At 41.0% G+C, this 13,133-nt stretch overlaps 1 protein-coding gene across 4 annotated transcripts in view; it reads left to right on the top strand.

Annotated features, from left to right (window-relative positions):
* The window catches only part of DOCK1 (dedicator of cytokinesis 1), a 620,618-nt gene that overhangs the window by 467,963 nt on the left and 139,522 nt on the right, over window positions 1–13,133 (top strand). For all 4 annotated transcript variants that reach the window (XM_075000462.1, XM_075000464.1, XM_075000465.1 and 1 more), the window contains 2 exons: window positions 4,408–4,556; window positions 12,900–12,985. In XM_075000462.1, the coding sequence (XP_074856563.1) occupies window positions 4,408–4,556; window positions 12,900–12,985 (235 nt within the window). The remainder of the gene's footprint in view (window positions 1–4,407; window positions 4,557–12,899; window positions 12,986–13,133) is intronic.

Below are 13,133 nucleotides of genomic sequence, written 5' to 3'. Positions count from 1 at the left end.
ATGGCAACGCCGCAGTGCACAGTATTCTCAAAGGAGGCGGTAACCTTAAGGCTGCGCCCAGCCTTTGTTCCAAAAGTCTCTTCGGAGTCCAATCTTAACAAGCCAATAGTTTTACCCTCGTTTTACCCAAAGCCTCACAGCTCCAGCAAGGAGGCACGCCTGCATCTCCTAGATGTGAGGAGGGCGTTGGCCTTCTACACAGACAGAACTAAGTCCTTCTGGAAAACAGACAGGCTTCTAGTTTCTCTTGCTCCCGGGTCAAAAGGAGAAGGTCTCTCTTCCCGGAGAATCTCAAAGCACATTATGTCCTGTATAAAAATGTGCTTCGAACTTCGAAAGACTCCTTTGCTGGCCCCGCCCAGGGCTCACTCCACCAGGGCAGTGGCGGCGTCAACAGCCTTCTTCAAGGGCATCGCGTTAACAGACATCTGTAGAGAGGCGACCTGGTCATTCTATGACACCTTCGCCAAGCATTATGCCCTGCCTCGGGTATTCTAAGAGGATACTCGTCTGTCGACAGCAGTCCTCTCGGGGCAAGCTGCACATAAACCGATTACCCACCTCCTTACTTGGGTTACTGCTGGGTAGTCACCTATTGTGGAGCACCCACGGGGACCACTCAAAGAAGAAAGAGAAGTTACTCATCTCTAGTAACGATGGTTCTTCGAGATGTGTCCCTGTGGGTGCTCCACCACCCGCCCATCCTCCCCACTTCGGATCTCTGTCTAGTATTTTTCAGGAGCATCCGAGGCGGTTGGTCAAGGAACTGGCGGGGACCGGATCGTGCACGCGGCCGGGGGTGCGCAGGGGGGCAGCACGCGCCAGCGCATGCACGATCCAGGAGAAACTGCTGGAAGATTTCCAATCTGCGGCGCCAGGCGAGCCCAACACCTATTGTGGAGCGCCCACGGGGACACATCTCGAAGAACCATCGTTACTACAGCTGTGTAACTTCTCTTTGTCCTTGATTCTACAGATACGTATAAAGGATCTGAACATACGAGATGTTGCTCAAGTCCTGACAGGGTGCCCATATGTACTTTAAGTGTCAGCACTTTGTCAGAGATGCTCAGCATCTCATAGGATTGGTCTCACAGCTATATATGTAGCTGCCATGCAGCTGAGATGTTGTGTAGCTTTCTGTTTGGGCAGGTGTAATATATTCTGTTACAAAAAACGGAAGAGTAATCAAAGATTTTAAATGCATTATTTTGGAAATTGGCTATTTATCACATCTAGACTTCAAAAGAGATACCAGTTATTTTTTGCTATGTATCCTTAATCTTGGAGCAATGAAAAACTCATTGTGACAGATAGAGAACTTCATGACATTGATGTTGCACCTGATGAATAACTTTGTGACACTATCATTTGTTCTCTGAAATATTGGCGCTGACACTTTTCAGAGACGATGCAAGAAAACTGTCACCTGAGAGAGGCTGAAGGTAATAAGAAAAGAAAAAAAGAGAAAAAATGGAAAGCTTTACAGCTCTTGCTCATATGCTTCTCAGAAACACTTAGCTCTAGCATGGTCAAATGTTGTCACAACACTAACCAATCTCTTGCAAACATTCTAGTAAGATTTTAAGTATAGCACAGAACTGTAGTTAGAGGGGACTGCAAGAGTCAGCTACTCTAACCACCTGCCAAGATGCAGGATTTGTTGGGTCTCTTAACCATCCAAGACAGATGGCTATCCAGCCTCTTTTTCAAAACCTCAATTGAAAGAGCATGCATGACTTCCTCAGCCAGTTTGTTCAATTTTCCAACTGGTCTTACAGTCAGAAGGGTTTTGTGATGTTTAATCTGAATCTGCTGTGTCAGGGGACAGCAATCAAAAGAGCAAGAAGAGCCTTTTTTTTCAAATTTGGTAAAAAACTCAATAATTCAAGAGCTGAAATGCATGTGAATACAAAACAGTCTTTAATAAATAATGTCAAACCATACTTTTAATAACGCCTATTTTAAGAAAAGTTCATGTGCATATCCCACAATGCAATGCACATATTAAAAAGATAGTCATCCAATGTTTTGAAATCACATATCACTTGCTATTTAGGTATGAGTTGTTCATTGTTGGGATTTTAGACATTCACTGAAATATCAAAAATAATCAGATTTTTTTTAACTTTGCAATTATAGCATTGGGAGCCACAAAGAAGTCCATAAAGTGATTCATGTGGCTCCAGAGCTGGAGGTTGCAGATTCCTGTGCTATATCATAATTTGAACCCGTTGTCTCTTGTCCTGCCCACCATGGCAAGATAGAACAATTTTTCTCATCTTTTTATAGCAGTCTTTCAAGTATTTGAAGACTGCTAACATGTATCCTCTTAATTGCCTCTTTTTCAAACTAAACATACCCAGTTCCTTCAGCCTTTGTTCATTGGGCTTGCATTCCATCCTCTTTGCAGCTCATCTCTGGATCCTTTCTAGTTTCTCTACATTATTTCTATGGAGTGGTGACCTAAATTGGTCCTAATGAGGTCCTATCACCTCTTGTGATTTTCTGTTTCTTGTTAGTGAATTTATTTATTTATTTTTGCAACACCACTTTGTATTGTAGCCTCCTGTTGAGGCCGTGATCTGCCACAGCTTCCAGATCCTTCTGAACAGTGCTGCTGAGTCAATTGTTCCCCATTTTGTATTGGTACATTTGGTTTGTCTTCAAGTGCGCTCCTTACATTTGTGCTTGTTGAATTTCATGTTGTTTGTGACAGCCAGTTCTCTGATTTGTCAAGGTCTCTTTAAGTTTTGGCTCAATTGTCCAAAGTGTTTGCAGCACCCCGCACCCTCCAGCTATGTGTCATCTCCACATTTGATCAATATGCTCTCTGTTCCTACATTCAGCTCATTAATAAAGATATTAAATAATACCAGACCCAGAACAGATCCCTTCAGAATACTGTTTAAGACTTCCTTCCAATCTTATATCATTCTGTTAATGGTTCCTCTTTGTTTGCATTTGTTTAACCAAATATGCATCCACTTAATGGTAGTTCTACTGAGCCCACATTTCTTCAGCTTGCTTAAGAGAATGTCACGTAAGACTGTATCAAAGCCTTGCTAAAGTGCACGTATATTATGTTCCTCACATTTGCCATATCCACCAACCAGTTACCTTCATCCTCCAGGTATATATCTAAAGTTTTTTTCATTGCTGTTATCAATTTAAATGCACAATCAAGAAAGCAATTTGCAATTTTGTTATTTGTTGAAAGAAATAAAATGATTATTTTCTTGCTATTTTGTTAGTAAGGACTTTCTTCTTGATCACCTCATATATTAAATGATCTTATGTTAATTGCAATCACAACTAAAACGGGTAATGAATATGAATACTATCTCAGCTATTACTGCAGTAATCTTATGAGACCAAGTGCACTAAGGAATACACTGTATTACATACTGCTTCATGATTGTGTGTGAAATTTCAGATATATGTGAATTCATGCTATATTGCTCATTTTTCTCGCATATAGATATACTTAATTTAAAAATCAATATGATATGCTAATTATTTTTAGAATTCTGTGCATTGTACAGTATTATAATATACTGGATCTCTGTAGCAACGTCTGTACAGGGATTTCACAGCACTTCACAAATATTAAAATATTACATATTACAGCAGTCATCTAAATTAGTTAATCATTCTTTACCCCAATTCACAGATATGGAAACTAAGGCTTGGAGAGGATTAAGCAAATTTTGAAAAGTCACACAGGGAAATCTATTGCTGAGATTGGAATACAATAATTTTTCTAAGACTTCTAGATATTTGGCTCTATATTAGTTCCCCAAAATCTATCAGGCATTTCAGATACTGCGCACAGTATCCATTCTTTCTTCCTTAATCTTATAGAATTGATAATCCATTGAATAGATTATCTCTCCTGTTGGCCAATGCTGCTGACAGTAACTAGAAATTGTTAGTTAAGTGGTCTAATTTTGATAACTATTCAAGTTTATATTAAGAATTAACTTAATTTCTGAATCTGTGAGGGGCAGGAATTGCGGGAAGCACAATTTCCATTTGGGAAGAAAAATGTAAAATAAAATTAGCTAGTCAAACTAACTTTGGAAGAAATAAGACACAATCTAGACCTGCTTTGGTATATTTTCGTATCTTGAGGCTGTAAGTGTGCAGTTACATTTTGATAATGTCACATTTTGAAACACTGGGAAAAATATAGAATTTTAAATAATGTAAATAATCATTGTCTTTTGGAGGGTTACTGGTTTAGATAGGAAATAAATTGCTCTTAAGAAATGGAGTCCAAAATGAAGAAATGCACTCTGATGCTCTGGATATTCAAAGTTTAGTCTCTGAAGCATTTTTAAGGCAGTTTTATAGCGCTGCTAGTGGATGTTCATTAATGCTGAAGTACATTTTCCCTCCCAAAAGGTCAACATAAGATCAAATTTATCCCAGAAATGGTTGGGCCTATATTAGAAATGACACTGATTCCTGAAACTGAGCTTCGAAAGGCTACGATTCCGATATTCTTTGACATGATGCAGTGCGAGTTTCATTCTACCAGAAGCTTCCAAATGGTAAGAATTGTTTAGCTACAAATATTTATAAGTTTGTAAATGTGACCCAAGGACCTCTTGATGCCCACTTGTAAAAGGCATAGAGATAGATAAGAGGCTAGACTCAAAATCCTAACCAAATGTTTCATTTTAAAAAATTTTTATTTCACCTGATGATATTTTTTCAATTTTCTGATTCGCCAGAAAAATTTATAATACATTTTTGGCTTAATCTGATTCATCAGAACTTCCAGCAAATCAAAAAAATACTTTATTTGCCCAGCTCTAGCTCTGAAGTTCTAAGTTTGTTTTTAACAATTTGTTCATTTAAATTAGGGTTTGTGTTTCTTGAGTGAGAGTTAATTTAATTCTGTGCATAAGTTAGTACAGGTTGAACCTCTCTCACCTGGCACTCTGGGGACCTGACTGGTGTTGGATGAGAGAATTTGCTGGATTACAGGAGGTCAGTATTGTCTGACAACATTACCAACACTTTCACTGCTTACTGGGCTCTTAGAAGACATATAGGCTTAAGTTACAGCTAAATAACAGCACAGATCACTGAGAGACAGGACTGGTGGTTGGAAACAAACTTAATGGGACCATGGGATACTTGGCCACACCTATGATGAGTGGTTGTCCAGCTAACTAAAATCATTCTAGATTATGGATGTTGCTGGACAAGAGAGTTCTGGGTTAGAGACGTTCAACTTGTATTTATAACAAGCTTCTAACATATCTATAGTCAAAAGAAATGACAAGGAGTGAGTTCAACATATGAAAGATGACTGACTGTATTAATTTTCAACTGTATTGCAATGAATGAGGAACTTTTGATCAGTATTTTGATTCAATTAAATTTCAGTAATCAGTTTTTATATTTATCTCTGATGTTATTGTAATAATAAGTAGGATACAGTGCAGTACATTAACATTGTGTATAATTTTGCCGTAATGAAAATGAACAAAACAAAATCTGAAGTGTTTATTGGGATACCATTTACACATTCTCATCTCACCCGTACTTTCATTACTTTTTTTTATGTGCAACTTTGTGAATCATGAACTCTAGAAGGATGGCATTATAGTTTAATTTATGGCACTATATTTCTTTGCACAGAATGGTCTGATTATTTTAATGGATGAACAACTTAAAATTGTAATGTAAACTTTCTTTTTGAGAAGAAATGCCTTGTGATTAAATCATAGGTGGTTTGGATTTTAGCAAGAAATATTCCATATACAGGGGGTCCTCGTTATAAGTTGCCTCACTGTAAGTTGTTTTGCATGTACTTTGTTAATTAATTCATGGAAGTGAATTCATTGTAAGTCACACTGATCCTCACGTATGTCATCTGGGGGCCAAGGGACCAAAAGTTAGGATCATAGCTGGTGGCTTGGTGGCAGGTGCAAGGGCTGTGCAAGCAAGCTCTAAAGTCACAGGGGACCAGTGGGGAGCTGCGGGAAGCTGGGCGGGGGGCTGCAGGGAGCCAGGAGGAGTTGGGGAAAGCCAGCAGGTAGCCCGGGGGGGCCAGCGGGGAGCTGTGGGAAGCTGGGGAGGGACTGGTGGGGAGACACAGGGAACTGGGAGGAGTCAGTGGGGTGCCAGCAGGTATCATGGGGCAGCCAGCAGAGAGCTGCAGGAAGGCCAGGGGTCGGGGGGGGACTGGTGGGGATCTGGGGGGGAGCGTCAGGGAGCTGGGAGGAGCCATGGGAAGACAGAGGATCTGCGGGGAGCTTCAGGAGGCCACAAGAAGCCAGTGGGGAACCTCAGGAAGACATGGGAGCTGGGTGAAACTCCAGGGAGCCAGCAGAGACCTGCAGGAAGACAGGGCAGTGGGGATTCGGGGCAGAAGCTGTGAACAGCTGCAGGCTGTCTGGATCTGTGGGCAGTGGGGAGCCACAATGGACAATGGGTGCTAGAACCCAGGAGCAGCCAGAAGGTGGGACTGGGCTGCCAGGACCAGCAATCAGTCAGGAGCCAGGGCTGAGGGAAGATGACTTTCCCTTGTTCGGAAAATTCTCTTATCTGGCTCAGGTCAGGTCCCGAGGGTGCCAGATAAGAGGTACCACATGTACAGGTATAGTACTGTACTGTACCAGCGTGCAGCCCGGTGGCAGAGGGGGAGGCAGAGGAGATAGTGGAGGCAGTGGAGGCAGGGGCAGGCTGAGTGCTGGGCTGAAGGGAGGTGGAGGAACACAGAGTCCTCCCGGTGTGCAGTGGGACGACTCACAGGGGCAGGCTGTGTGCTGGGTTGAAGGGAGGTGACAGTGCATACATTCCCTGTGGGTGTGCAGGGGAAGTGTCCCACTGGGAGGGAGAATGGCTCAAGCAGGTGTCTTGCCTGCACTCTCTCCTGCAGAGCCAGCTTTTTCCCGTTAGTGACACTGCAGCTGCAGGGAGCAGGACTTTGCTGTGCCCCCGTAAAATGTTTTGTGTCCCCGCAGTGGGGGACTTTCTGCATCCCTGCTGTAGTGTGCCATGGTATCACACCACAGTCTTTTGCGTCTTGCTTACGGTTTGTAAGTTTTGAAGTGAATGCATTGCAAGTGCACATACTTTATCTTAATATACTGTACAGTACTGTATTTATGTAATCTATTTCTGTGTATTATTTTTGTGGGTTATGGGTGCATTATATGTACCACACGTGTGAACTGTACATGTTGGAAACATATCTGAAGCTAATTACATTATTCCTTGTGAATATTAATTGCCCTTTGTAAGGCATTTTGCTATAAGTTGTATTATTTTGGAACATAACCTGGACTTACAACGAGGATCCCTTGTAGCTATACCCTCATGTCATAACTGCTTGCTTCATTATGCTTACAACATTAGTATAACATATATAGAAGTACTAAACCCTTTGTAAAATAAATTTGGAATGCATATTTATATCTAACAGAAAATAGCCAATCTGTCCATTCATCCATTAACGTATAAGTGCAAAAGATCTGTATTTTGCAAGGCCCATCCCTGTGTTCATATCTGTATGCTGGTATTGAACTCCAGAATTTAAACAAGAACTTAGACTCTATTTGACATAGAAGCCGTGTCTACACGTGCACGCTACTTCGAAGTAGCGGCACTAACTTCGAAATAGCGCGCGTCACGGCTACACGCGCCGGGCGCTATTTCGAAGTTAACTTCGACGTTAGGCGGCGAGACGTCGAAGTCGCTAACCCCATGAGGGGATAGGAATAGCGCCCTACTTCGACGTTCAACATTGAAGTAGGGACCGTGTAGTCGTTGCGCGTCCCGCAACTTCGAAATAGCAGGGTCCGCCATGGCAGCCATCAGCTGAGGGGTTGAGAGACGCTCTCTCTCCAGCCCCTGTGGGGCTCTATGGTCACCGTGGGCAGCAGCCCTTAGCCCAGGGCTTCTGGCTGCTGCTGCAGCAGCTGGGGATCCATGCTGCACGCACAGGGTCTGCAACCAGTTGTCGGCTCTGTGGATCTTGTGTTGTTTAGTGCAACTGTGTCTGGGAGGGGCCCTTTAAGGGAGCGGCTTGCTGTTGAGTCCGCCCTGTGACCCTGTCTGCAGCTGTGCCTGGCACCCTTATTTCGATGTGTGCTACTTTGGCGTGTAGACGTTCCCTCGCAGCGCCTATTTTGATGTGGTGCCGCGCAACGTCGAAGTTGAACATCGACGTTGCCAGCCCTGGAGGACGTATAGACGTTACTCATCGAAATACCCTATTTCGATGTAGGCTTCACGTGTAGATGTAGCCAGAATGTGGCATAACCACAGTATTTAATTACTGAAAATGTGTTTTAAAATACCCCAGTCTAGCTTCAGCTCTCCATGTATGCGTGCCACCTTATCCCCCACCAAAACGATTTTGATATTTTTAATATCCAAATTAGTGGGTTGGCCCCTGTAATTAGATTACACCTCAAAGGGGCAGAGAGACAATTGTATATGCCCAGTAGAGAATTCCCTTGAAGTAGAGGAAGTTCTCATTGGTACAGCTGCACAGCAGCCAGACCCATAACTTCTTTTATTCTCCAGCAAGCTGTCGTGGTGTTGCAGAGCCCTACGCTGCCTTGGCAATACTCCACGATTGCAGAATGCTTCCAGAGCCTTAAGCCAGTGCTGGGGCTGACTCTGGCCTGAAGAACAAGGCAGCCAGCTTCAGCTCCCTCATGCTTTTTTATGCTGAGCAGACCAAGGCTTTCCTGTCTTGTCATGCAAGCCCTTGCTGGTTTGCAGTTTATTCTGTATGGCGAGGGGTCTGCTCCAAATAACAGAAAAAGATTTATGTAGTGTGAGAAGGGTATTCATACTTTCTTCAAAAACTATTACCAGTATCTAACCAGTACCTAGGTAGGCTTTCATATTTAATTGTTGTGTGGATGTTATTATATTGTGTACATGCAGTTGCCAGTTATTGTCCTGATTTGCTTGCAATGAGAACTTAGAACTGAACGGTTGGCTGCTGTTTAACTAATCTGCTAGAAATCCAATTATCTAACCTTATTAGTCACATCAGCAAGGGTTTAAATTGGCTCCACTTCCCCAGCAGATGTGTAAACCTATAATATATGGGAGAAAATATAGATTTTTCACAGACCTGTAATACTAGAACATATGGCCTATATGATTAACAGGCAGCCATAACCAAATCTAATTTTATTTCAGTATCTATTGTTCTTGCTTGGTGAAAACAGTCTTAAAAAACATGACTATATTTACCCTTACTGTACTTACTGTCTAGAGAAAGAACAGAAGATCAGTAAAGTTGCTCCCTATCTTTAATGAACTAAGTTGTAAGTTTCCAAATTAAGATATGTAGAGATCTGGGTAGACAAGTGAAAAACAAGGAGCATGAAATTACCGCTAGACTTCCCTACAGAAGACTCGCCTCTTTTACTCATCTGCTTCCTTCCCTTATTCCTTTCCATCAATGTACACCTCAATCTAAAAACCAGAAGGAATGTCAGAGCAAGAGGAAGATAGTGAGGGAGAATCACTTGGAGTATGAGCTTCCCAGTTCCAGTTCCAGTCAGGTAGTGGTTATAGGTCATGTGGGCAGCACTAAGACCGAAGGTAGTCCTTGAGATGACCATATTATGAAAGGTGGCCCATACCATTAAAGGTTTAGTCAGCACTGATCTACACCCTTCACTTCCCAGTAATTTTCTTGCCGCTCTGTACACAAGCACAGTTTTAGCTTGTGTACCCTGGGCTGATTCCAGTGCTTTCCTCTCTCTTCTCACTGACCTTGATCTCCAGTCGTACCTCTCCAAAGTTGAGAGCGAGAGTCATAGTGAGCATGGGGGATGAGAAATGGGAGAAGGAATGCTGGAGAGTGCATTCTGAAGGTCGCTGTGGGTTTCCATCCATGGAGGGATGAATAGGCTGATGCGATGTGAAAATCAAGAATCGCATCCAGACCTGCTGCTAGAAATCTTCTGTGAAATTATACGTAACAACCTCCCCCCCACCCACCCACTTTGTGTGACCTGCAAACAGCTAAGGAAAGAGCCAGTTAGAATTGTTTAATCATGAGGCTAGCTAGTTTCAAAGGGTTAAAGTAGTGTAATTGATGTTAGAAGAACTGGTCTGGATTAAAATAAAAACAGACTGGTAGCTTCGCTCAAAACATGAACTGACTAAAGGAAAAAATAATTTGAGGCTCTAGTTGAATTGAACTTCAGTCTTTCTGTGCTTCCTCATGTGTGCCAGAAAGAAACTTGATATGTTTATGTTTATGTTTGTGGACTTTCCATCTAGATTTACACCAAGAAGAATTCTGTAAAAAAAAAAAAAAAAAGCTTAATCGTGAGATTTCCAAGCCAGAGCTCAGCAAGCAGAATCATTGGGTACTTAGGTGAACAAGTATTCTTAATCCTGTGTGGTTCACCCATTGCTAATGATGATTATCTTTCCAGTTCCTGTACTCATGTTAAAAGTTTGACATGAAAATAATAGTGTTATAGTAAAGCTATTTTGTGTTTCCATTTTTGGATTATATACACTATTTACTACATGTTGTACAAAATCATATAAACACACAAGAAACCGTGCTAAGTGAATAGAAATAAAATCAGAATTTACGTTTATTAGTGACCTATCTGAATTTCAATTTAACAATCTGATCTTCTTAGCTAAGGAAACACAGTTGTATAAATGCAGCAGTAAAACTGTGTAGCACCTTTCATGAAGCCACATCTCAAGGCATTTTAAAAAGTCATAAGCAAAATAATAAGACTTAGATTCACTACTGGGCCTACATCAATAAATCACAAGTGCATATAAGAAGCACCTTTTCATTTAATTCACTGGGACAGTTTGATAATGCTAAGAGGTTAAAGAGTGATTTGAAAAGCAATATGTTTCAGCAAGAAATTAGTGTAAAGTTTTCAAAATAATGAAAAATATTAGAACAATATAGGGTGGGTAGGAACTTGGTAACAGAATTTTATTCGATTCTCAGAATCTAAATAACTTTAGTCAGATCCAAAAAACAGAGCATTATAATGATGTGCCCAGGAATATCATAAAAGATTCTTTGGGTCTGCGTGAGATCAGAATATCACCCAAAATGTAAATTTTTCTCTAAAATGTGGGGCCAGTTCTGCAACTCCAACTCATGTGAATAAATAATACAGCAGGAATGGAACCTGCAAAAAATCAACAAAAATGACCTGCGAATCTCGAACAGCTTTTTTGTATTGCCAAGCTAGCACCAAATATAACAAAATCAATGTTCTGAATAGTATTTGAACACTGGTTCCTCTCTTCACTTAAGCCAGGAAGAAGACACAAATTCAAATGTTATCACCACTTCCACCCTTTATTTTTAATAATTAACAGAACTTTTAGAAATTATTTTGTTCTTTTGGATGACAGCCCCACTGAGTTTTTCATTTTTATTGCAGCTACAAATGAGCTCCAACTGCATTGTTTGGATCTGCGTCTCAGCACTCTCCAGATTTAGTGGGCATTTGGATAAGACTCGTCTTTAATCCATATTGGTTCAAATGACCTTTTTTAAAATTTGAATGTGAGGTTATAATAGTATAGAAAATCATTTTAATCCTGAACTGTCATAATAGGCAGAATTAGTGAGTTCATCAAGAGAGAGAGAATCAGGAACAAAAAATGTGAGAAATTAGTCCGGAGCATCTTTTCCAAATAGTTGTCATGCCTTATGAAAGAATATGGAAAGAAGTGTTCTTATGTGCAAAATAATTCTTCACAGAACTTCCCACAGAGTCTTCACTGAGCATGCTCTATTCTATGGGCTGAGCAGGACTTTCCTGCTTGAGCTATTTCTGGCTGTTGCTGCTTGCCGTGCATTAGCATCAGTCCCCAAAACTCAGAGCCAGGGATATTAATTCTCATCTGCCCTCAGTGCTCCACCTGCTTGTTCCCTGGCAGTGCACAGAAGGAAGCCACCTGACATGAAGGCAGAGGGAACAGCACAGGGAAGTGGCAGTGAAAGGTTCAAGACACCACTCTTCCAAAGTGCTCTGTCTCTGAGCTAATAGGACTACCTCCAGCTGTGATGGGATAGTTCAGTGCCATTGGCCCGTTCAGGTCTGCCCCCTCCTGGTGTTGGTGCCTCTACCAATTGATACTAAATATGGGAGGCTGCTCATCACCAGTTTGGTAGTAACAAAGTTAGATTACTACCAACCTGGACCAGATTCAGAATGTCTTGGCAACTACTGGCAAAAGGTTCTGTACTACATAAAAAAGCCATGGAGCTAGCCAATCCATTCTTAAAATAGTAACAGAGAGGAAGCTGTGCTAGTCTATACACTATCAAAACAAAAAGCAGTCAAAAAAAAGTGCTACTTGACTGCTTTTCATTCTTAAAATAGTACACCTTTGAATGTGTACTTATTACTTCTTAAATGCATATATCAATCTTAAACCATTGAAAAGAATTATCTGTCCTTCAATGACACTGAAATTGTCTAGTAGGTGTGTTTCAGTGTGAGCCAAAATGAGGTGTTAGGATGTTAATCCAGTTAAGTGTTCCAATTGGCTGAACAATCATAGGTGTTACATCAGTAATCACTGTAAGGGACATTTTGTGTCCTGCTCACTATGTGCTTCCTCCCTGCTCCTTCCCCTGCCATCATCAGCTACTTATTTAGATTTCCCTACTGCATGTATTTAAGCTTCATTTAACAACACGGACAATGATTTCCTCAAATGAAAATCTTTATTTGGCAGCAGATCATAACGAATAGCAGAAATTGAAGAATTCTAAAGTCAACGAGGCTTAAAAACAGTGGTTAAACATCTCACAGAGATAGCCAACCAATGTATGAACCATTAATGCTACAGCAATAAAATTAAATATTTGCCATACGGATTATTTATGTTTTCTCTTTGTATTACAGTTTGAAAATGCGATCATCACAAAACTGGATCATGAAGTGGAAGGAGGCAGAGGAGATGAACAGTACAAAGTTTTATTTGAAAAAATGTAAGTGTTGATCAGCAGTGGAATTTATGTCAGAATATATTGGAACAACAATGAACTTTGTAGCCCAGAAATAATTAAAATCTGTTAATGGTGCAAAACATTTAAAATTACACCTTAGTCTAGTTTCTCTTCTTGAGTGTGATTAACA

The sequence above is a fragment of the Carettochelys insculpta genome, chromosome 7 (assembly GCF_033958435.1).
Source record: "Carettochelys insculpta isolate YL-2023 chromosome 7, ASM3395843v1, whole genome shotgun sequence".
Taxonomy (NCBI): domain Eukaryota; kingdom Metazoa; phylum Chordata; order Testudines; family Carettochelyidae; genus Carettochelys; species Carettochelys insculpta.
The sequence above is the reverse complement of the archived record's forward strand: the minus strand, read 5'-3'. Positions and strand labels throughout refer to the sequence as shown.